The 26,905-nt window shown below is 37.3% G+C and overlaps 1 protein-coding gene across 2 annotated transcripts in view; it reads right to left on the bottom strand.

Moving 5' to 3' along the window:
- Positions 1–17,722: 17,722 nt before the first annotated feature.
- LOC129453357 (macrophage mannose receptor 1) overlaps positions 17,723–26,905 on the bottom strand; it is a 54,099-nt gene continuing 44,916 nt past the window's right edge. For both annotated transcript variants that reach the window (XM_073859574.1, XM_073859575.1), the window contains 5 exons: positions 19,320–19,436; positions 19,079–19,240; positions 18,933–18,965; positions 18,733–18,765; positions 17,723–18,213 (listed from right to left, as the gene is read on the bottom strand). In XM_073859574.1, coding sequence (XP_073715675.1) covers positions 17,993–18,213; positions 18,733–18,765; positions 18,933–18,965; positions 19,079–19,240; positions 19,320–19,436 — 566 coding nt within the window. In that variant the 3' untranslated portion in view covers positions 17,723–17,992. The remainder of the gene's footprint in view (positions 18,214–18,732; positions 18,766–18,932; positions 18,966–19,078; positions 19,241–19,319; positions 19,437–26,905) is intronic.

Genomic DNA, 26,905 nt, shown 5'->3' with positions numbered 1-26,905 from the left:
CGCTCGTTGAACCCAGAACGCCTTTGATAATTTGCTAGTTCGAGAATCTGTAAAAACGTCTAGCAATACGTTATGGAATTCAAGCCTAATACATAAATGTAAAGTAAAAATCAAAGTTAAGATTGAGCAGGAAGAAAACATTGAAAGGGACTGCGGAGAGACTGTAAAAGTTTAGCAATCCTGGAATCTGAAGCGGCACATTGCAAGAAAGCACAAGGATCTGCTACGAAAACATGGTAATAATGAATCAAAAGGTAAGCTGGTTACATACCATTCGATGATAAATAAATAGCTATGAATAGGTAAGGTAAAATGCTTGTGTTGAATGGAGCCATAAATCCGATCATGATGACATGCGGACAAAATCATGTCCACGAATTATCTTTTATGCTACATTATGGACACTTCTTTTTCTTATTTAGTCTAAAGTATGGCCATAAATATAAAATTCGTTCCCAATATTCAACAGTTTGTTCCTTGGAATTAATTATTATAATATTTTGTAATTACTATTACAATTATTATTACTTCAAATTATGAATTAGCCTAGTAAAACATGTGGATGTCGTGGAAACAAATTGTTAATTTTAATTATATCCGGAGCTCCGTATCAAACTGGATCTTAGCTAACAAACAACTGTATATAAATACAGAAAAACACACTACAAAAGTTACTACATCATTTTAAAATATTATTAAAAAAAAACTTAACCGAACCATTAAGCAGACATATAATATAGATGTAGGCAACAGTAAATAATAATAATAATAATAAATAATAATACATTTTTATTCTTCTAAATATCAATTAAGCGTCATTAATAATAAAAATAATAATACAAATATAACAAAATGTCATGCAATTATGTGGTAAAATGAGGGTGTGGGGGAGATGGAGACTTGAATTTATATGGCCATGTTATTCTAATGACGATCGTTTTCAGCTGCGGCATGTATGAAGGGCAGATATTGCGTACACCTGAATATCAACGGTACGCACAGTTTCATAAATCAGGCGGTGAGAGGAGTGTAAGCATAATCTTACGCTAACATATAGGCCCGTTTCTACGCAAGAATGATAAATGAGGGCCACTGTATACGGAAATGAACCTGGACATTCAATCCGTCGAAAAATCTTAAAATCGGCAAAATGGACGTACGTGGTTTTCATCGGACAGCGACGATAACGATTAATCGCTATTAATTTATAGCAGAACAAAAGTTTTTGTTTACATCATATATGTGTGTGAACTGTGTATAATAATTATGTATATATAAATATGCACACATGCATGTATAATTTTAAGAAAATATATGTATATATTAAGAATTTATATATAAATTATACATAAATATAAAAATGTATATACACATGTAAACATTTCTTAAATATATACATGCATGTGTGTGCATTTATCTATCCAAAGTTATTATACATAGTTCACACACATATATGATGTAAACAAATTTTTTTATTCTGCTATAGATTAATCGTGATTAATCCCTAGGCATCCCTACTTCCATTACAAACACAACAGGACAGCAGACTTATCCAGACATCATTACGGTCCAAACGTTTTCATGAACAAAAATCAGCATGTACTGTATTTACATGCTACATGCAAATCTGCAAAAACTCATGTGTTACATTACATACACTGCACAAATTTTTCGTGTATTTTTCTTGAATTTAGATTTTAAGAAAATTTTTTCAAGATGTTTTTTGCTTACCCCATTGGCAAATTTTGTTGCCTGTTTTATGCATAAAATCACTTAATTTTGATTTTTTTTTGTGGTCTAAAAACTAGACTTATTTTCTTGGGTCAATTTGCTCATCAAGAAAAAGCATCTTAATTTAAGAATTTTTAGATATTTTTACTGAAAACAAGACAAAAATACTAAGAATTTTTTTCTTGAAAACCATTTTTTGCAGTGTAACAAGCATTGATGCTTAATAAAAAATAAGTAAAAGCTTTACATTTCTTACTTCCATTAGAACAGCAATTTAATTTAAAAACAGACTGAAAGAGAAGACAATGCTGAATAAAGATCAAAACATTATAACTGACCCACTGATGTCACATGGACTACTTTGATGTTTTTATTACCTTTCTGGACATGGACAGTATACCGTATATACATTTTCAATGGAGGGTCAGAAAGCTCTTAGACTAAATCTAAAACTTAAATCTTAAACTGTGTTTCTGAAGATGAATGGAGGTCTTATGAGTTTGAGGGTGAGTCATTAATTACATTATTTTAATTTTTGGGTGAACTATTGCTTTAACGACTATATGAAATTGTTAAAAATATTTTAAAACTTCCATTTGAAGAGAAAGTCAAGGAGCTGCTAAAGAGCCATACTACGGCTATAATCAGATAAATATTAACTCATAATTGACGAGATAACTCTTCAATGGCGGCGAGAGAGTTAAGTAAGTGATAATGGCTACCAGCACTTATTATATGGCTACTTTTGGTAAGCAGCATTTGTTGAAGACTGCACAACATATCTCAGATTGGGTCAGTAAAAATGTAGGCTTATATCTACAGGAGCTTACGCTTTCGTGAGTTGCCTGGACTGAGTCAGTAAGTGCTGCATCTGCATCAGAAGATTTCTTTAGAGGATCCTCTTTTGTAGTTTCAGTTCTCTTGGTTTTCTTCTGCAAAAATCAGCAGATCAGCAAATAATGGGATTGTACAACCATGGCACACTCTTTATAACCTCATTGTGGGTTGACATTTACAGTAGTGGATAAATGGATGAGTGGATGTCCAGACAGTTTTGCATCCACTGCCTACGTGTACAGTCACTGACAAAAGTCTTGTTATACCTTTAGATATTTTGCTTTTTAGAAGAAAATTCTGATATTTAGCACTTTGAGTCTAGGGACAGAAACTATTGTCAAAATTCTGGTGTCGGACGCTCTAGTTCATCCAAAACAAACCAGAAAAGAGATTCAAAGTGCTAAATATGAGAATTTTCCTTGAAGAAAAACACACACACTTTTGGAGTTTTGTTGAGCAAATGTGGGACATTTTTACGAAGATATCATGTGTGGCCAGGTAGCAGCTTACGCTTTCATGAGTTGCCTGGACTGAGTCAGCAGGTGCTGCATCTGCATCAGAAGATTTCTCTAGAGGATCCTCTTTTAAAGTTTCAGTCCTCCTGGTTTTCTTCTGCAAAACTCAGCAGATCAGCAAATAATGGGATTGTACAACCATGGCACACTCTTTCCAACCTCATTGTGGGTTGGCATTTACAGTAGTGAATAAATGGATGGGTGGATGTCCAAACAGCTTTGCATACACTGCCTAGCCTAGGCGTACAGTCACTGACAAAAGTCTTGTCATCCCTTTAAACATTTTGGTTTTTAAAAGAAAAAATCCGATATTTAGCACTTTGAATCTCGAGACAGGACCTGTTGTCAAAATTTCAGTGTCCACCACTCTAGTTCATCAAGTCTTGTCATTCCTTTAGATATTTGGGATTTTAAAAGAAAATTCTGATATTTTGCACTTTGTGTCTCTTGTCTGGTTTGTTTTGGATGAACTAGTGGTGAATACCAACATTTTGACATTTTTGTCAAGTCTCATCTTGAATTTTTCGCTCCTTTATAATCGTCTTTGACTGTTTCACAATGGCTGGCTACGGGCATGCACAAACATGTCATTAAATGGACAGGAAGTATGGTTTTAAGTGTTTTATTAATCAAAATCAATGTCTTTATTTATAAACGTGACCCGTCACGGAAACCAGTGACACAAGTCGGCAGCACAATTTTCGAGAAAATGAGAAACAAAGTTTTTTTGTCAAAATTTGTGAATCTGTTAGTTGAGATCACGAAGAAGCCTCCCCATGTTTGAGATAGCAGTTTTTGTATATTTAAAAGCGTACATTTTGCGATTGAAATCGGCTTGTTTTCTGGAGATTCTAGCGTGCAGCGGGGGGCGTCATTGTCTGTGTGTATATTTACATACTGTATAAGCGGCTTGTGTTTTCGCCCCCGCCCCCAAAGGGAACAGCGTGACTACTAAAAAAGGATATTTCACCCAAAAATGAAAATTATGTAATTATGTAATGTAATTAATGACTTACCCTTATGTCGTTCTAAACTCTGAAGACCTCTGTTCATCTTCGGAACACAGTTTAAGATGTTTTAACGTTAGATTTTGTCCGAGAGCTTTATGTCCCCTCCATTGAAAATCTATGTACGGTTTCCATGTCCAGAAAGGTAATAAAAACATCATCAAAGTTGTCCATGTGACATCAGTGGGTCAGTAAGAATGTGTTAAAGCATCGAAAATACATTTTGGTCCAAAAATAGCAAGAATTACGTCTTTATTCAGCATTGTCTTCTCTTCCGGCTCGAGCGTGAAGTCACGTGACTGTAGTGACGCGGCTGCCCTGTTCCTCAGACATGTTTGCTACGTTTTTTTATTTTTTCAAACTTATAGCAAGCGTCTTCCCAGACTGTAAATGAAGCTCTGGTGCACAAAACAAAAGATAAATCAAAGAAGCTGGGGCGGAACAAATAACAGTCAGCCGCATCGTACATCATCACTGACTTTATGGGGCGCCGCAGTAGGATGATGTCAAAGTACCGTGAGAGCTCTTCAAGAAATCTTACGGAGTAGTTTAATTTCGACTCGCTCTCGCGGTACGTTGACGTCATCTCTCTGTCAGTTCTTGCAGCGCAGCATGAGTCCAAACCTACATAAGTTACACATAGATCGTTGAATTCTTTATATAATTGGCTACAAGTTTTGTCTATCAATATTTTCCAAGAAGTCATTGGCTGATGGAGAAACCAGTGAGCGATTGGTTAGATCCCTAAAGGACTTCACATTTTCGACGGCACTGTTTGGATTATCTATTATACTACCTCCCTATTTTAAATACAAACTTTGAAGGTGAGTTCATGTTTTTAACGCAACGTAAATTACCGGAGTGTAATCTCATATACCCTTACATGTTACGATGTAAATAGTCCTCAGATTGTATATTATATTGTATTACCAGACGTTCATGCGAAATCTGATGTAAACAATAGACCGTATATCTATTTTGCACGTATTATACGCATTTGTGGACAAAAATGGTCATTGGATGATTCACACATCTGAAACAGACTGGATTCGACCTGAGATCAAGTCTTGTTTATTTTTGCATGTTGTCATTCAGACTTGTGTCATAAAATACTACATATGATTCTAGAACATCTGTATCTCAAACATAGATATCTTTACAGGGGGTATGGCTTAGCTAAATGAGATGTAAATGAGCCCTATTGTCTCCCCCAGCTGGAAAGAAGAGTCCCTTTCATCTCGATTTTCTCGGTTTGAGTTTTTCTGAGTTCCTATATTCAAATGGCCACAACTTTTCCAAATCTTATTAGATTTCCATGTGTTACACATCGTTGGAAAGCGTAGAAACTGCAATTTCACTTTCAGAATATGTGAATAACTCAAAATGGCTCAGATCCGACTTGTGTCCCTACTTTCCGTGACTGGTCATAACTATGTCCTCATTGGTGTCAAATGACCTCTGCCAGTGATCTGACTTTTCTTTGTAAGCTTAGAATTTCTTCTCTTCACTTACATTGAACGGGTAAGTCCAAGGAGGCTTCCATGTCATTCTGCCGTATTGATAAACTATAATAGCAGAGAGGGACAAAAAGCACTAGCCTACCAACACGTTTTCATTCAGAACACGTGAACTTGCTGAAACGGACAAGGAGATCAGTGAGTTCATAACGGCTTGCAACATGCATTTGTAAAAGCGAGGCGCTAGAGTGCAATATTCTTTTGAATGCAAAATACAATTTCACCACTAGATGGGGGTAAATCCTACTTACTCTTCCGAGTCTGACTACCGCAGAGAAGTGGATGGGCTGGTGAAATGGTGCGGAATTTTTAATTTACAACTTAACATCTCAAAAACCAAGGAACTGGTAGTGGATTTTAGAAGGACCCATAGTCCTCAGCCTACGCTCTCCATTAAGGGGGTGGAGGTAGAGAGGGTCTCTTCCTTCCAGTTCCTTGGGACCACAATTCATGAATCCTTATCATGGGAGAACAACACTAATATTAAGATCAGTAAGGCTCACCAGCGTCTCCACTTTCTGCGGCAGCTCAAAAAATTTAGAGTTAGCCGGGCTGCCATGATCCATTTCTATAGGTCAACTATTGAAAGTGTGCTCACTTTTTCTATGACTGTCTGGTTCGGTCACACAACTGCACAGGACAAAACTAGGATGGAAAGAGTAGTACACAGAGCATCAAAAATCATAGGCTGTAGCCTTCCTTCACTTTTTTCATCCAGAATAATCAGAAAAGCTAAAAAAAAGGCAGACTATTCTCACCCTCCCATCAGGAAGAAGATTTAGGAGCATCAAGGCCTCCACTTCACGCTTCAGAGACAGCACTTACCCTTTGGCCATTAGATATTTGAATTGCACTGATCGCTAGCAGCACTTTTCCACCTGTACACAAGTTGCACTTTTCTCTCATGGGGCATAGTACTTTTTAATGTTTGCAGGGCTGGTCTCATTGTCTACTGTCTGCTGGGTACTGTTGTTGTTGATGTATAGTGTTTGTCTGTTATTCAATGTTTACATTTGATGATATGATGTGATGATGCTATTTATGTCTGAGGGTGTGGTACCAAGACAAATTCCTATCAACTCTGTTGACATGGCAATACATTTATTGAATCTTGAATCTTAAAACAACCATTAACATTTGTTTTCAACTGTGCAACTCACAGAGTGTTTAAAAAAGTGCTAAATACCATGTGTTGCCAAGTAGCACGCGAGAGATATATGTAGTAAAGTTCATGAAGACTTCAAGTGCAAACATATGGCCAGGTAGAAGTTGAGGGAGGATGTCGTGCATGTGCGCAGATATGACACAGGCCTACTGAGGATTATTTCAAATATTGTGTGGCAGCTCAGTGAGCTCATCCATCTATATGATTTATTGAATACATTCATTGGTTGAAAAAGGGTCTGCCATTTACATACATGGCTGTAGTTGTCTAATAGTGTCTGTGCATAAACACAGACATACCCAAAGACATAAATCAAGTTTCCATTCAGTTCCATCTTAACCATTTTGTGTTTAATGCTTGCCACAATATGCTTTTAAACAGAATGAGGTTGAACAGAAATGTGCCTACCTTCACTGGCCTCGCATCGGTGGGCTCAAAGTCTAAGGATGCATCCGAGAGAATGATTGGTCTTCTCATACAGCTGGTTTATGGTGCAATCAAGAGGTAGTGCTTTCTGTCTGAAATCACGAATGTCAAAATCAAACTTCCCAATAGGTCTTTAGGAAGAGTGTCCATCTCGGAAGAATAAATCTTTGCCTACCTCTAGCAGCTCTGCCACGGTTATTGTTTTCTGCACAGACAGATGAGAACACAACATGAAAAGACGCGTCATACTGTTCTATGCGTTTTCCTTATGGCGCAAAAATCTAAATTTATGTTACATTTCCACTACCACTTTCTGTCACACAAAGTCTCTGAGTCAATAGCAAGTTCACAATGTTTATTTAGAAAATGGCATAGATAGTGCAGAGCAAAAGTCAATGTTCAAGAGACCCCACAAGACAACCACCCTCGACTCACTCTGGATGGAATCACTACTGCCGGTATGATGCACACACGACAGTAGGAGAGAGAGAGAGCCGGTACTGCGGATTAATAGTCCAGTTCTGATCTTGAATGGAGAGCCACCCACGCTCACAGCTGATGACAACCAGCGCAATCACCACACGCAACAGAGGGTATGAATCACACTCGACTGAAGGTGGGTGAAAGGCGGAGATGGAAGATGTATAATCCACCATGTACATAGACTGGAGATATATCCACTGCGGATGATGATGTAGCCGAAGAAACCCGGAAGCAGCTGGTGTACCGCCTAATAACGAAGCAAACCAGCTGTACCGGGAAACAATCAGAGTTCAATAGAGTTCTTAAATCCACAGGCGAATAAACTCCGGGTGAAGACGAGCGTCCGGATGCCGAAACCCAAACCTGGGGTAAACTAGAGAGAAAGCACAGAAACTTCCGACAGGACAAGGCAAGGCAGCAAAACTGTGACTGAAACGATGAGCGCGCAACGAGAAACAAGACAGCGTGCAATATAAAGGGAAAAGTAAACAAGACACCACCGGTGAACAATTATCAAAACAAGCGGGCAGGGCAAGTGAACACATGAGGAACCGTCACCACAGGTATATTGTGATAGGAGGCAAATGCAGGTGAAAGGTTAACAGTTTATTAATGAATGTGAAACAGATGATATAATGGGCAGTCCAGAGACAGACAAAGGCTACGGTGGCAGATCCTAGTGCTCGTGGGTGAATTCCTTGTGATGGAGATGAACCGGACACACAAATAGGCATAAATCCACACGAAGACGAGACAACTGGAACACACGAAGACGAGACAACTGGAACACACGAAGACGAGACAACTGGAACACACGAAGACGAGACAACTGGAACACACGAAGACGAGACAACTGGAACACACGAAGACGAGACAACTGGAACACACGAAGACGAGACAACTGGAACACACGAAGACAGAGCGGCATGAACTGACACGGAGTGCAATCATCTGGCAGTGAGAGGAGAGAATGGATGAGTATATATGCTGGCTGGGTAACTACCGCCAGCTGGAGCAAAGCAATCACACACACCTGCACTCACTCAGGTAATCAGCATTCAGACACGCACACACTCATGCTTCAGTCACACAGACAAACAAAACACAGAAAGTCACGATAGACTTATCCTACCGTGACATATATAAACAAACACATATCCCACACACAACCATCGATCACCCAGAAGTCATGACACTTTCAAAAAGATTAATGTTTCTATTGATAAAATGGCCCTTTTAGGAAAACTGGATAGAAGACGAGAAATGTATAAAGGATACAAGTATGTTTATTGTCATGCCGCTCATCTTATTACAATATGCTATCTGGATATAACTTATTGTATATGTGTGTGTATCTTATGCCTAAAATTAGTTAAAGGGTTTATGCTTCTTTGTTTCATTACTTCCTACTCTGAAAGTTTCATCAATTGTGCATGACGACATTTAGCATTTTTCAGTAATGCAGTTATTTTGGGAAAATGTAAAGAATTGCATTGCATGCTGATTTAAGGTGTGCCCTAAATTTTCTGCTGGTGCTCCTAAAATTTTTAGTCAGGGTCTACAGTGCTCTTAATAACAAAAAAGTTAGTATGAAGCCCTGAATGTGGATCAATGTTGCAGAAAACAAACATGGTACCTTTCATGGTTAGGAAAGACTGTAATTTTTGAAGATGTTACAAACACTGTTACAAATTCCCCAAGAAAAATTAGATGCTTTCCTGCTCTTTTGACTGCAATAAAATAAGAATTTTATTGAGTAGCAGTAACTATGTAAAATTCTGACATTTTACTGTGAGGCATAATTTACAAATTTGTCCGTGATAATTACTGGACTCTGACTATATAGTAAAAACCGTATAATAAATAGCACACTTGTCATTGTGGACACAGTCTGTGCTTGTCTGATATAGAAAAGATGAGATTGCGCCCTCTAGTGGCTGTTTAATTATTTCTAATGTTTATGTGCATATTAATTCAATTTCAATTCAATTCAATTTTATTTATATAGCGCTTTTCACAATTTGGTAATTGTATCAAAGCAGCTTTACATAATAGATGCAGTGAAAAGCACAGAAAATCGACAGATAGCACAATATAATAAACAATAGCACAAGCAGTTAAATTTGCTACGGCTATAAATCAACATTATAAACAAACGTATTACTAATGTAACGTATAGAAGTTAAGCCCAAAAAGGCTGCCTCCCCGGGTTGAAAAACCCCCTAGGAGAAAAAAACCCCGGAATTTTAGCCGGGGAAGTAAAAAAAGTCATAGGAGGAAAAAACCCTTGGGAGGTATATATATATATATATATACACATTGAAACGGAAGGAGATTGAGCGGAGATTAAGCGGAGATTAAGCGGGTTCTGCCGGTGGTCTTTGGTCAGGCATCAGCTGGACATCACGTTGAAGAACAGCTAGTAGATCAGTTGTGTGCCGACTTTCACATGTACCGGAACTGGATCTGTTTGTCTCGTCCTCGGGATCAAGGACGAGACAGGGAGAGAGACACAAAATCTTATTAGCGTAGGGGCCGTTCACATAGAAAACAAGTGTCACACAGTAATGTGGTTTTAGTCAGCTCGGTTCCGGACAGGCTAACTATTGCTGGTTAAGTGTATTACATATAGTTAATGATTTTAGAAACGGAAACAGAACTCGTTTGACTAAGGCCAGAGGCCCCACTGCCGTCGTTAATGCTAACGTACAGTGGCAAACGGTTCTGTATGACATACTATTTTAAGGTATTACATATAGTTAATGATTTTAGAAACGGAAACAGAACTCGTTTGACTAAGGCCAGAGGCCCCACTGCCGTCGTTAATGCTAACGTACAGTGGCAAACGGTTCTGTATGACATACTATTTTAAGGTATTACATATAGTTAATGATTTTAGAAACGGAAACAGAACTCGTTTGACTAAGGCCAGAGGCCCCACTGCCGTCGTTAATGCTAACGTACAGTGGCAAACGGTTCTGTATGACATACTATTTTAAGGTATTACATATAGTTAATGATTTTAGAAACGGAAACAGAACTCGTTTGACTAAGGCCAGAGGCCCCACTGCCGTCGTTAATGCTAACGTACAGTGGCAAACGGTTCTGTATGACATACTATTTTAAGGTCATGGGAAAAGGCCAAAATTGCAAGCCGGCCATATTTGGCAGTTAAGACTCAGTCGAAAACCAATTCAAAGTTTCAGCATATTACTAAAGAGTATTAATGAGATTTACCATGCTTTGAAGTGTTGACGAAAAAAAAAGGTTTTAATTTATTCATTAATTTATTTATTTATTTATTAGGTTGTACAAGCTAGCTATTAGGAGAAGAGTACCATTGTTAAAACAACTATTTGAAAGCCTTGTTAAAGAGAAAAGTTTTAAGTCTAGATTTAAAGTTATCTACTGTCTCTGATTTTCGGACGTCGGTTGGTAAATCATTCCATAGCTTAGGGGCTAAGTAGGAAAAGGATCTGCCACCTTTAGACACTTTTGATATTTTAGGGATAATTAAGAGGCCAGAATTTTGTGACCGCAATGTACGTGATGGATTGTATTCTGATAATAATTCTCTAAGATATGAGGGTGCTAGGCCATTTAAGGCTTTGTAGGTGATTAGTAATATTTTAAATTGTATACGATATTTAACTGGTAGCCAGTGTAAAGATGGCAGAATTGGGCTTATGCGGTCATACTTCTTAGTTCGAGTAAGAACTCTTGCAGAAGCGTTTTGAACTAGCTGAAGCTTGTTGACCTGTTTTGCATGGCATCCTCCTAGTAACGAGTTACAATAGTCTATTCTAGAGGTCATAAAAGCGTGGATAAGCTTCTCTGCATCTGATGCAGACAACATATGGCGTATTTTTGAGATATTTCTAAGGTGGAAGAATGCTGTGCGGCAGACATTGGAGATATGGCTGTCGAAGGATAAACTGCTGTCGAACATCACACCTAAATTCTTAACCGTGGAGGTTGGCACCACAGTGCAGCCATTTATGGGCAACTTGTAATCTGTCATATTATATTTGTAGCGATTCGGTTCGATAACAAGTATCTCTGTCTTATTGGAGTTTAGCATAAGAAAGTTATGTGACATCCAGTCACTTATATCGCTGATGCAGTCTGATAGTTTAGAAAAATTTTGTGTTTCACTAGGATGCGAGGAGATGTAAAGCTGTGTGTCATCTGCATAGCAGTGAAACTGTATGTTATGATTTCTGATAATATCTCCCAGAGGTAACATATATAACGAGAACAGGATAGGACCTAAAACTGATCCCTGCGGTACGCCGTATTTAACCAGGGAGTGATGTGACTCCTCCTCATTTACATAAACAAAGTGATAGCGATTGGTTAGATACGATCTGAACCAAGCTAGCGCCTGACCACTGATGCCAACATAGTTTTCTAGCCTATTAAGTAAGATTGTGTGATCTATTGTGTCAAAGGCTGCACTAAGGTCTAATAATATAAGGAGTGATATTTCACCACGGTCGGATGTTAGGAGAAGGTCATTTGTAACTCTAAGCAGCGCTGTCTCTGTGCTATGGTGGGGCCTGAATCCTGATTGGAACTTTTCATACGTACTATTATTTGCTAAGAATGTGCGTAGCTGGCTTGCCACTACCTTTTCTAATATTTTGGACAGAAAAGGGAGATTTGAGATTGGTCTAAAGTTATTTAGATCTCCCTGTTCAAGGTTTGGTTTTTTAATGAGCGGTCTAATAACTGCTAGTTTGAAAGCTGTAGGAACGTAGCCTAATTCTAATGATGAGTTAAAGACATTTAGTACTGGGTTAGACACTATAGGGAATACCTCTTTGAGTAATTTTGTGGGAACAGGGTCCAATATACAGGACGATGATTTGGATGATGCTACTAATTTAGATAGCTCATCTATTGTAGTAGGTTTAAATGACTCAAGATGTTCGTATGGTAGGCAAGCATTAAATGTATTACTGGGTAGAGTGGTGGCTGCTTGGGTACCTACAATGTTTTCCCTAATAATCATAATTTTCTTAGTAAAGAAGTTCATGAACTCGTTACTATTGTGTGGGAGTTTATTAGTGGGTTCTGTTTGTTCTTTATTTCTAGTCAGTTTCGCAACTGTGCTAAAGAGGAAGCGAGGGTTATTATGATTTTCTTTAATAAGATTGCTGAGATACGTAGATCTGGCGATTTTTATAGCCTGTCTGTAGTGTTTAACACTCTCTTTCCATGCTGCACGCCATACCTCTAACTTTGTGCTTCTATAATTTCTTTCCATTTTCCTAGTTGCCTTTTTGAGTGCTGCTGTGTGATGATCATACCATGGAGCTGGCGTTTTTTCTTTGATTCGCTTTTTTCGAATTGGAGCTACGGCATCCAATGTGTTAGAACAAATACTGTTCAGGTTTTCTATTACAATATCTAGATCTTCAGGGTTATCTGCTACATGTTTCATTTGGGACAGGTCTGGAAGAGTGCTAATAAAGTTATCTTTAGTGGTGGAAATTATTGTTCTGGCTAGTCGGTAGCGTATTGTGGATCGAGTGATCATATCTAGAAGTACCGTGTATGAGAAAAGGCAATGGTCTGAAACTGCATCGCTCTGGGGTAATATCTCGATTTCATTAATATTGAGCCCGAGTGACAGAATTAAGTCTAATGTGTGCCTATGAGTATGCGTGGGCCCTGTCACGTTTTGTCTAATATTGAGAGAATTTAGAATATCCATAAATGCTAATCCTAATGTATCTGTTGGGTTATCAACATGTATATTAAAGTCACCAACGATAAGAGCTTTATCTACAGTGACTACGAGGTCAGACAGGAAATTTGATATTTCTTTAAGAAAATCTACATGATGGCCCGGAGGTCTATAGATTGTAGCAAGGACAAAAGAGAGCTGTTTATGGTTACGATCAGTTATTTCCATATTTAATAGCATTATTTCAAATGAATTAAATTTTAGTTTGGATTTATGGTTTACTTTAAAAACATTTTTGTATATTGTAGCTACACCACCCCCTCTCCCCTTTAAACGCGGTTCATGTTTATAATAGTAGTCTTGTGGGGTGGATTCGTTTAAACTAATGTAATCGTCTGCTTTAAGCCAGGTTTCTGTTAAAGAGAGTGCATCTAAGTTTTGGTCAGTAATTATTTCATTGACAATAGGTTCTTTATTGGTAAGAGATCTAATGTTAAGAAGGCCGAATTTTAACATTCGAGGTTCATCTGTAAACGTATTGTTTTCTAATTTTATGTTAGTAAGATTTGTACGAGACGAGGTAAACGGTGCTCTGTATTCGTTTGTTCGAGGAACGCACACAGTTGAAATGTGTTGATACTCTGGTAAGATAGACTCTAAGTTCTGGGATATATGTGATCTTGACATGTCAGAGCTACTAACAGATGGACGGGTAGGCCGATCTATCTGTTTCCTGACCTGGGCCCTGGGTAGTCAAACTGTATTAGAATTTAGAGTATTGGTCAGATTTCTAGAGAGTATAGCATTTCCTTCCGATGACGGATGAAGGCCATCTCTCTTTAGCAGGTCAGGTCTCCCCCTGAAGTGTTTCCAATTATCTATAAACCCTACGTTATGCTGAGGGCACCATTTTGACATCCAGTGGTGAAGAGACACTAATCTGCTATAAGTTTCATCACCCCGGTAGGCGGGGAGGGGACCAGAGCAAATTACATTATCTGACATTGTTTTTGCAATTTCACACACCTCTTTAATAGTATCTTTGGTGATCTCTGACTGGCGGAGTCTGGTGTCATTTGCGCCGGCATGAATAACAATTTTAGAAAACTTACGCTTAGCATTAGCCAATACTTTAAGTTTGGATCTAATGTCAGACGATCTGGCTCCCGGTATACAGTCAACTATGGTGGCTGGTGCCTCAATGTTCACATTCTTAAGTATCGAGTCTCCAATAACAAGGGCACCTTTAACAGATGTCTCAGCCGGTGTATTGTTTAGAATGTCGAATCTGTTAGAAATTACTAGGGGGGACTTCAATGGCCATCGAATATGACTACGCCGCCTGACAGTCACCCAGTTAGTCGGCCGTGTTAAATCAGTTGCCGGAACCGAGCTATGTGTACTACGCGTTGCCGTAGGTGCACCCGAAACAGTGTTTGAAACATTAACATTAGCATTAGCGGTCTTACTGTCCTCAACGAGCGTTCGGATGTGCGCTTCTAGTTCTGCAACCTTCTCCGTCAGCCTTACTACTTCAATACACTTAACACATGTAAACCCCTCTGTGCTGACGGAAGAAGCTAAACTGTACATGTGGCAAACAGTGCAGGTTACAATGACAAGCGGAGTATTACCGTTTTCATTTTGGGCGATGGCGTCTCTGTTCGCCTGAACGCGGTCCGTGAAGCTGCATCGAGACCGGTGCTCGCTCGCTGGCTGCCTCGTACGTCTCCGGGTGTCAGGAGCCAGGGTGATGTGAGGCATGCTGTACCGCCTGGTGCTAATGCCGGGACACAACTCCTCCACCGCTTCCCGCTCCATACCAAGGAAGGGGGCACGGACAGTCTGTCCTGTCAGATCAGTGGTTGGTCCAGGGAGACCAGCAGTAGGTCCAGGCAGTCGAGTGATCGATCCAGGGGGTATAGCGGTAAGTCTTCCGGCGGGTACAGCGAACGGTCCTGCGGGTGCAGCGGTCGGTCCTGCGGGTGCAGCCTGCACACTTGTTTGGTGCCTCAGGAGATGGCTAAGCTCCATTATAAGAGCACTTGCCCTTCTCCTTAATGTTTAGTTGTAGTAAGATCAATTTCACTGAATACCAGCCACTGCTAAACTCAGCCACCGCTAACCACAATTACTATCTCTGAATGTCAAAACATATCAATACAGCTTCAATAATATTATTCAATAATATTCAATGAAATTTAGTTTACAGACGGTATTTTAGTTTATTATTATTATTTATTATTGAACTATTTCGTTTCATTAAAAAAAAATCACAAAAAGACTTTTAGGTGTAGTTTGCATTTATAAGCATTTTTTAAATAGAAATATGAATAAACACACACTTATTTTGTGTCATTAACTTCGTTTACATGCACAGTCGCTGATTATGCTTAATAAATGGCAACATGTGGGGTCATGTCAACTAGGTTTTCTTTTATCGGGGAAAGCTCATAAACGGCATAAAATCAAAAAGCAATTCGGCACAGGTAGTTTTTTGCTCATTACCCCAATTTCGCATGGCCAGTAAACACCTTAAGTTACATTATAGTTGTGTCTAAATAAACAACCAATTTTGTTGCAGTTTCAGCTAAATCACTCCTCAACTTGGCCCAGCTTTGTTGAAATGAAATGTTATTTAAAAAGCCTTGAACCTCCTACCGAAATACACTAAGGGAATGTCAGATTTTAGATCAAAGGGGATAATAAGTATAATTAACTGTTATTAACTATACAAATTTGTAAGGTTTTACCTGATTTAGCAGAATTAATAATAACAATTAATTAATGCAATCATCCAGCGGATATACCCATAATTGTAGGCTACTTAATTTCTAAGAACATTAAATTCCATGGCCTTTAGAAAATGTAACATAAAATGTTGATTTTGACAGAAAGTATTGGTTTATAATGTTCTTTCTGATTTAAAAACGATTAAGTTCTCTGCCGTTTCCATGGTGACTCGTGAAATCTGTGATCCATTGACAATGCCTTTATGTTGTTATCGTGAGCACACATTAACTCTGGGTTACTTTCAGCGGGTTGATTTAACTAGCTCTTAAACTGTGTTTTGGAACTGATATACCCTGAGTAAGCAAGTTTGGGGTTGATCAACCCAAAGTTCACGGTTAACCCTGCTTTCTGGAATACACCCCAGGCTGGGAGACCAACTTGACCAGCTAAAACCAGCTATTTCCATCTTAAACCAGCTAAAACCAGCAGGGAACTTACGTGTTAAAAAAAAACACAGTCATTCACGCAAGAAGTTTTGTGACTCCTGATAGCATTTTAAAACAATGCACATTATGTCTAAAGTATGCAAATTTAGGTGAATTTTACCTCTGGAGTCTGATCATGCCTTAGTTTTTAAGAGAATTGTAAGATCTGTTGTTTGTTATAGTTTTTCTGACAGTTGTTGTGGTTTTATTTTATCCATACTTTTAAATTTGTTTACTTGATGTTCTGTATCTCTTAAAGAGTTATTTGGCAGTAGACCTTTTGATGTATTTATTACAATTAGCAAAACCATGGTTTTACTACAGTAACAGTTTTAATACAGTAACGTGCGCATCATCACAACACAAGTTATGGTTCAGCTCCTTACAACCAGAGATAACATGCATATAAACATGGTTTTACTACAGTAACCATGTTTTTTAACTGTATGGTAAAACCTTTTCAGAAAACATGTGTCAATGTTATAATTAGGAAGTATTTTGATGAGTTTCACAGTAATGTCCATCTGGCAAAAATTTACAGCTATAAGATAATACAATGTTTTTAGTTAACATTTTGTCTATATGTGCTTTTAAGCAGAGACAGTGAATGGGTTTTATAAAGGTGCGGACAAACAGCTGTGATGAGGCAGGTAATTAATCAATGAATGAATGTCCAGGTGACAACAATCAGAACAGACACAAACAGAACACGGATTACCCTGACACATCCATGTTGTTATTGTTTTTATTCTGTAATAACAGATATTATATCTAAATCAGGAATCTATTTGACTTTATTTTAATACAATTGTGGTGCGCACAAGCTTTGCTGGATTGTGTCATAAACAAAACGGTATTGGTTATTGTAAAAGGGGAAAAGTGACGTGGAAATGACGTCACTACATCAAATAATTCTGCATGTTCCAAGGCACTTCAGTGGGCCTTTAAAAATGTTTTTGTTAATATTGAAATGAACGTGAACAAAGACTAAAATGCTGTAGAAGTATTGTTAGTTTATGTTAACTGATGTAGTTTATGTTAACTGATGTAGTTAACTAATGTTAACAGATGGAACCATATTGTAAAGTGCTATCACAAAAAAAAAAAACAACATGCACATTAATTCAAAAGAAGAATATAAATGTTTTATTACAAAAAGTAAAAGTTTTTCATTCATGTGTAAAATAGCAATAAAGTCATTCATTAAATGTTTTTCTTTTTGTCTGTGTAGGCTATATAAGAATTTGGCGTATAAAATGTTTTGATGTTTCATTGACATTAATAATATTGATTACACTATGAAGCGTAGGTGTTCCCCCGTAAAACATTTAGGTGCATGACGGCCCCGAGCATAATTGCGCATTACATTTAAACTAATGGCTGCGTGTGTTTATGTGTTATTCATATTGATTCTTCAATGTTGGCAGCTGATTCTTTACTATCAAAAACTGCAAGAGGCTCGGGGAGATTATTATAGAATCTGCCGTCAAACCGTCCAATCACAGTCCTGGAATTTTTCTTAAAGAGCAAAAACCCAGCAAGGCCGGCGATAGCGATGATAACCAACACGACCCCTACAGCAATGCCAGTCGATCCATAAGACCTTTCATCTTTGTGATGATCTGCAATACAACATTAAAAAACATATTACTGATTAAAAACAGATAAAAAAACAAATAAATTAACCATATAAAACCATTTATACCCCCCACTTTAAAAATGACACATATTTAGCTGTCATGACAAAGTAGATACTTAATTCAGTTCATTTGCAACCTATTACAACAGTATGAAACAGAGTACATTTGATTTATAGTTAAATCAGCTGACGGGAGGTCTTTCTCTAAACATGATAAATGTGTTATCAGTAGAGATCTGTTGTTTTAGCACTGTTATCTCATGAACACTTTACATAGGTCATACCGCAATAAAATCTACTGTAGGGCCACATTTACACAACAACATTTTCTATGAAAAACAGGAAACTTTTTTCAAGCATAATAAAGCATTTGTAGTTGTTATTATTGATCTGTGTAAAGGCATATCGTTTTAATAACATTGTCATGTCTACTAGAAACACAAATGAAACATTTTACTACATCATTGTTGTATAAATGTGACTGACATTGAGTTCATCATACCTGGGACTGATAACTTCTGAGTTGTTGATGTAACTGGAAAATCAAAATAAATTTAGTGTTGTTTCAAGTAAATAAACTTCGACAGAAGATGATAAACATGTTAAATGTGTTAACAGTATAGATGTGTTGTTTCAGCACTGTTAACTCCTGAACACTTTTCACAGGTTATAATTAAACGCTGCAGATGTAGTTCATCATACCTGAGACTGATGGCTTCTCTGTTGGTGGTATAACTGTTAATAAAGACACATGTAGATATTAACATACAGTAAGGTGATGTGATATTAATGCAGATTATTTGTAAGACTTGTATTTGTAAAATTATTTGTTAGTTTATTTGTCAGACCTTTAGCAGTCTTGCAGATATAACCTCTGCGATTATCACAGCTGCTGGTGCTCCACATCCCAGTCTCTGACTGAACTTCGACACATTTTTCAGCATCACCCCGCATCTGCGGTTTCCAGTTTGTGTAATCCACAACCGTATTATCAATCCACATCCAATCACCTGTCACACACAAACATCACTTCAATATCTCTGTGATTTTAAATGTGTTGTATTGGTTTAGATGAAGGCTCGTTCTGACCCTTATGACTGCGGTGAAGTCCAATCCAGACTGACTTGACTTCATCCTGCAGGATCTCCAGGTTTTGTCGTATAAACTGTGATTCTATTGGATCCTCAATACTCAATAAAGATGCACCTGAAATGACAGATAACTCACTGTATCTGCTTTTAAAACCAATCGTTCAAACGTTAAACTAAAGTTCTGAATGTTAAAGATGAGAAACAACAAAACAACAACACAGTAACATTAAAACATTTGTCCATTTACTGCACTACACATTCAGATGTGCGGATACTACAGTGGTTCAGTCTGTAGGAACGCCAAAATGACTGAGAAATGTTAACAGCAGGATATTATAAAACTGTGTATTTCTGGTCAATTATTACCCTTCTGCAACCTATACCAACGGCGGAAATAAGTGCAGTTATAATAGCAAAATATCTGGGAGAGCATTGCTAGAATATAAATATATTGAATTGCAATATGTAGCGTTTAAGTATTAACACTAAATCAAAGCTAAACAACAGATTTCTAAATGAAAAGGTTTAATAACAGTACTGACTTAAAGTTACACTTGAAATGGTTACACTATAAATGGATGAAATGGTACTTAATACAAACAATTAATTGTTTCCAATGTATGTGGATATTACCTGATAGTATAGAGAACAGAGAAAGAAAGAAAGTTTAGAAGAAAGAGAATCACCATTAAGAACTGGAATCTTGGCCTAATGGCCTAAACCCAAGAACTCAGGTGAAGAAGAAAAGCAGAGGGCAGAAAGCAAAAGCCCAGATCTCATGAAAACTAAGACCTTTATTTTCTATCCCTTGATCATGTGACTAAACCTAACATGATACATTCAAACTGATCAATCAGAAGACCACACCTTTAACCCCCACTTGACTGGATAAACAGCTGTGATTATAGTCTGTGATCACTATAAGTAAAAACAGGAATGTAGATGGTACAAGATGGAAATTGTGGTTGTTACAAGTTGTAACAGTAATAAATACACAATACACAATTATAGACATAAAAAGCACATTATTAAACCTGTTTCTCTGAAGTTTTACGATAAAATAAAACAATTCACTCAGTTCACTCCACGACCATTTAAAGCATAAACAATGCACTGTCACTTTAATTGAGCGTGAGCAGCGCAGCAAAAATAGAGCCGATGCCGAAACTATCGCAGGACTGCTGCTTCAGCGACCCTCCTGCCACGCGAGCACACGCTGCTCACACGTGCAGTGTACATGCTTTAACTTCTTAACATGGGCGCCGAAAAAAACACGCGCCGTTTACGCGTAAATCAGGGTAATCAGCGTAACATCAATAGAAGAACTTTAGACTAAAGGCTAGCATATAGCATTAAAGCGGAAATCCACACTAAAACAACATTATGCTCAAACACTATATTTCATGACATATATGTAGTTGATTCTGCTGCCATCAAATGTACTAACTCCATATAAAAAAATTAAAGCATTTAACTGCTACAGTAACAGTGATTTGACGCGTCGTCAAATCACCGGACGAAAAATGCACGACTACATAATTCTGAACGTTCTAAATGGGGGCGGGTCTTGAGGCGAGATGATTGACAGTAGATGATAACGTTCTTTGATTGACAGCTGCACAGGATGAGCTAACGTTAGCTTGCAGCAGTTTCGCGCAGTGCATTCTGGTTAATTGAGTCCATTAAAAACCGTTTCGAAAATTCCGCTTCAACACACTATCAATCTTATAATCGAAATCGTGCAAATTTCTTTTTTTTTCTCATGTAAAATGCAAAATGGACATAAATTACCCGTGATAACAGCCTAAAATGTCTAGATTGGACTTCCCCTTTAAGTAACATATAGCATTGCTACCCAGACTCACAAAATTATGTATAGTCACGCAATTTTTTTATTATTTTCGTGATATTGTCACGAATTTCCGCGGTTTTTCATGATCGTATCACAAATTTCTGTTTATGTGTTATTGTCACGGATCGGTTACTCAACTTTTTTGTCCTATTTTTAAACCATTTTCGCTTTGGTTTTATGGAAGTTTTTTTTGGTCTTTTTTAAATTAATTAATTAAATTATAAAATAATTAATTAAATTATAAAATAATTAATTAAATTATAAAATAATTAATTAAATTATAAAATAATTAATTAAATTATAAAATAAAAAATAAAATCGCAAAATATGTCCCAAATTTGAAAATGAAATGCTAAAATAAAAATTAAAACATTATATTAAATTATTTCATTTTCATTTTTATCTTGATGAAGCATCATTCCGGCCAAATTTAAAAAATTAATTAAATTGATGATTTGACATTTCATTTTCAATATAATCTTGAGTCAAGACTGACAATATTAAAATAAAAAGGCAAGCTTGAAAAGGAATCTTTAAATAGATTTTTAAAAGGCTTTTTATTCATGCCCTAGCAATAATAGGGACAAAATTCAAATGTAAAGTTCAGTTTTAATTTCATGTTCTGTTTTTCTTTTTCATTTTCATTTTCGTTTTAATTTTTGTGTTCATTTTTATTTTCAACTTGTATGCAAATTCAATGTTAGTCAGTGGGTGGGGCTTACTTGCTTAAAAAAGGGTATTGGCTGAAGCAGTGTTCGGTGTTGCCGGCTCGGTGGCTGTGTTGCTTGCCGGCTTGGCGACCTTGTTGCTGCATCTGGCGACTTTTGGACTCATTTGGCCGGACTTGGCGATTGTTTGGATGAGTGTTTGCTTCACATCTGTACAGATAGTCTACTGTGTCGATTGTGCTGGCCGGCGAGTGCCGGGTGGCGCTGTCATGGTGGGGTGTGCCCTCTGTGCATGGGGCGGCATTTGGACTGTGCGAGCTGACGCGTGGATGAGATTCGAGTACATTGTTTGCATTTCAAGGGAGGAACAAACATTAAAAGAGGCTGGTCCGCTGTTATGTATATGCGTATTTTCACACATCTGATCCGATGAGGCGTCAGTTCAATGAATTGCAGACATACACAAACAGTCACTTACTTTTAAATGAACATTATCTGTGCTGTCTGTACCACCCCACAAGTATCACCCCAATGTGAGTCTTTCGGGGTCTACTCTGTACACTGCACTGGACACAACATAGGCTGCAGTTCTGACCATAGCTGAAGCGTAAAAGACGAGCCACGCACATAAATGCGGTGCGGTGATTTCACGGCATATAGAAATGCATATTATTTCATGTTGTTATTGCTAATATAATTTGTTGTTTTAATAATGTATAAGATTACTGCTTACTGGGTGGGTTGTTGTGCTGTAACACCCTACCGCGTGATTTTGTTGCTTCTTCACCGCGGTAAAACAAAATCCCGTACGGTCACAGCCAAGAAATCAGCGTTACAAATGAGGACCACTTACAAATATGCAGGGTTTAAAACTGGGCCGAAGCTGAACCTCGTCACAAAGGCTGAAGTCTGCTCCGGTGTGCCCGCTGCAAAGGTGGGTTACTGGTCGCTGTGTATGTCCATTCTCATGAAATGCATACAAATAACACGCAGTGTGATTATCGTGCTACACGGCAAATTTCAATTTTGAGAGCATATGATACACCAGTCCTTCCCGGATTTCGGCGCATGTATTGCACGATTATCACACCGCGTGATGTATGTGTATGCATATGAGAATGACTGACCCTTACGAAAATTAACCATGGTTTTACTACAGTTAAGACCAAAAAACCATGGTTACTGTAGTAAAACCATGGTTACCACAAAATAACCATGGCTTTGACAACCATGGTTTTCAAAAACCATAGTTAAACCATGGTTAGTGTAGTAAAACCATGGTTTTGCTCATAATCAATTGACCAAAAAACCATGGTTACTACACTTTTACCACAATAAAACCATGGTTAATTTTCGTAAGGGGACGCCACACCGGATCAGATGTGTAAACATATGCACATACATAACAGCGGACCAGCTTCTTTTAATGTTTGTTCCTCCTTTGAAATGTAAACAATCCACGCGTCAGCTCGTACAGTTTAAATGTTGCTCCATGCACAGAGGGTAGACGCACATTTCACCGTGAGAGCGCCACCCGGCACTCGTGGGCCAGTACAATCGACACAGTAGACTATCTGTACAGATGTGAAGCAAACACTCATCCAAACAATCGCCAAGTCCGGCCAAATGAGTCCAAAAGTCGCCAGACGCAGCAACAAGGTCGCCAAGCTGGCAAGCAACACAGCCACTGAGCTGGCAACACTGAACAACTGCTGCAGCCAATCCCCCTTTTTTAAGCAAGTAAGCCCCACCCACTGACTAACATTGAATTTGCATACAAGTTGAAAATAAAAATGAACACGAAAATTAAAACGAAAATGAAAAAGAAAAACAGAACATGAAATTAAAACTCAACTTTACATTTTAATTTTGTCCCTATTATTGCTTGGGCATGAATAAAAAGCCTTTTAAAAAATGTATTTAAAGATTTCTTTTCAAGCTTGCCTTTTTATTTTAATATTGTCAGTCTTGACTCAAGATTATATTGAAAATGAAATGTCAAATCATCAATTTAATTACATTTTTCAATTTGGCCGGAATGATGCTTCATCAAGTTAAAAATGAAAATGAAATAATTTATTATAATGTTTTAATTTTTATTTTAGCATTTCATTTTCAAATTTGGGACATATTTTGTGATTTTATTTTTTATTTTATAATTTAATTAATTATTTTATAATTTAATTAATTATTTTATAATTTAATTAATTATTTTATAATTTAATTAATTAATTTAAAAAAGACCAAAAAAACCTTCCATATGGTTTAGGGTTAGATTTGGTGTTTGCGTTAGGATGTCACTTTAAGTACTGGTTTATACTACTTTTTCTGCTTTTTTATATTTTCTAAATTTTAAAACATTGTCCGTTGGCGTTAGGGTTAGAGTTGGGTTTGGTAAGGATGTCATTTTATGTAAATCTAACCCTAAACCGAAGCGACAATAAAATTCGTGATCATGATCACAAAAAAACTCGGAAATTTGAGACAGTATCACAAAATAGAATAAAAAAATTACGTGACTATAGGTTCGTAATTTTGTGTGACTGGGCTGAGCATTAACTAGCATATAGCATTAACTGACATATTGTCAGGACTCTGCCTTGAAGTCTTGTTATATTTGTATTTTGTCATGGTGGCAGAGTTCTGGCAGTCCCTGGCCTTGTGGGGAGGTTCATGCCTTGTTTTTGTGTTTGGCATGTGCCTCCGGTGTCTTGTCCTGTGACCCCGCCCCCTCGTTCTCCTGCTTGTTAGTAATCATTGGTTTTCTCCCATCACCTGTTCCCGCTTGTTATCTTGTTTGCCTTCTTCTATTTAATGTCAGTGTATCTTTAGTTCTGTGCAGGTTCATTGTGTTCTGTATCTTGTTGACTATGTTCTAGTCAAGTCTGGCAATCTAGTAGAAGTTAAGTGTTTCATGTTTCATGTCGTGTACCCTCTCGTGGGTCTTTGTTTTGTTAGTGTTTAAAATAAAGTGTTTTCTGTTTTTCCCTGACATTGTTGCGTTTGGGTTCATCTGTCTAGCCTACCCTCACACATATACACAGCAAATTTAGCAGAGTTAAAATTACGGTGTTAATGGAAATATAAAGAGTTCGGAGTTAATTTAACACTGGATTGAGTTAAAACTATTTTATTTAACTCTATAAAAATAAAGAGTTGGTGTCAAAACAGAGTGTTACCACTTTTTAAAAAAAATTAACTCCTACAGTGTTTTGTTAGTGGAGTTTGTTAACTCCTAGGGTGTTAAATAGAGAAGTCCTCCCCCTTTTACAGCACACACGGAACCGTGTTTTTGGATGATGCCGTTCAAGCAGAAGGTCATCTCTTTCACTGTAAATGGTAAGCAAATGTTCAATAAATAAAATTTTGATCAATTACATTTGAGATTTGTGAGGTGATATATTTTATATTGCTGTTAGTATCAAGTTTAACATTCAAGAGTATCAAGAGTCATGTGTTATTGTCATTATATGAATGCAGCAGTTGAGTTTAGGTCTTCTCAGATGGAGCAATTCATACTCGTATAATGTTTTTTTGCTTTATATGCTGTTTAAGTTTAAAATATATATTTTTAAATCCATTAATGTGTGCAGGAGATTTGCTTTGGGAACTTTGGAGGAGCACAGAAATAGGCCTACATGAAAATTTCTTCAGACGAAGAGAAATTTTTTAACAAAGTGAGTATTTTTGTGCAAAACATAAATGTATAACCATGCCCGTAGCCAGGGTTTGAAAATTACAGAGGTCCAGGGTGGGGTGTTAAGAGTTAACAAATGCTATCCCATGTGAAAAAAGTGCACTTAAATAAAATACACTTTTTAAGTACACTTAGTAAATCTTTACTTTTAATAAGTATATTTGTAGCATAACTTTACATAACTTACAAATGTACTTGCTAGTATTTAAGTTGTTTAAGTACATTTAAGCATACTTTATTTTTACCTGGGATCTAAAATATTCTGTCTTAAAATACATCTTTTTATACTTTGGGTACACACTCTGTTTTGGAGGATGGACTGGGACTGCTGGATTATTTATTACTTCAGTTTCCATGTTGCCAGATATTAGTACAAAAAACAAGCAAAAATAATTGGCCTAAAAAAACAAAGTTCGTCCAACCTTGTATTTCAGAAATAAATCAGAGAAATTGCTAACACTACACCTTACAATCACTTTATAGATAATGTCAAAGTGTCACAATTAATTGCTAAAACACTACATCTAAAGAGGATTTTTAACAATAGGATCAGGCAACATTGCAAATTCTGTACCCGCGCCGTCACACCTTAAACCAATCTTCGTCATTTTACACTAAACTATACAGTAAACTGTCCAAACTTAATTATATATGCAGATTCTTTTTGAAAAACTAATTAGTCATTCAGAGAACTTCAAATTTTTTTTATATGAAAAAATTACAGAGGTCCGGACCTCTGTGACCTCATAGCTGGCTACGGCCATGTGTATAACTATTTTCAAAGTATTTTGTAATGTGTTCTGTATGTGAATTCTGTAATGCATTTTTTATGTTTTTTTTAATAATGAATGTTTCCCTTTTATTTTTGTTTTATTAACAGAAAAGTTCAATATCTAGTCTGAAGATCTGACAGAGTGTCACAGTTCTCTTAACTAAAAGATGACAAAGGCAGGGATTACAGAAACTTACAGGACTTTAATGACGATGGACAGCAAAACACGATGACAAGGGTACATACAGACGAGATCAGACAATGGACAGGCACATGAGGGCAAACTATAAAGGGTGAGTGTTAATGACAAGCAGCTGTAACTAATGATAATGATTAACAAACACAGGTGAGACTAATTAAAGGTAACAAACACAAGAAGCAATGATGAACATGAATTGAAACAAACTAAACAGAACTAAAACCCTGACAGTACGCCCCCTCCCGGTAGGCGCGACCTCGCGCCGTAGATGAAACAACAATATAGGCGAATGGGAGGGAGCAACAAACAAAAATGAAAGTGTCCAAAAAACTGTGATGAAAAGGTGAGGGAAGGTCTAGAGCAGGACCCAAAGACCAGACGAGACGAAGCCCCAGG

Source organism: Misgurnus anguillicaudatus, chromosome 21, assembly GCF_027580225.2.
Source record: "Misgurnus anguillicaudatus chromosome 21, ASM2758022v2, whole genome shotgun sequence".
NCBI classification, from domain to species: domain Eukaryota; kingdom Metazoa; phylum Chordata; class Actinopteri; order Cypriniformes; family Cobitidae; genus Misgurnus; species Misgurnus anguillicaudatus.
This window is presented reverse-complemented; position numbering and strand designations above follow the sequence as displayed.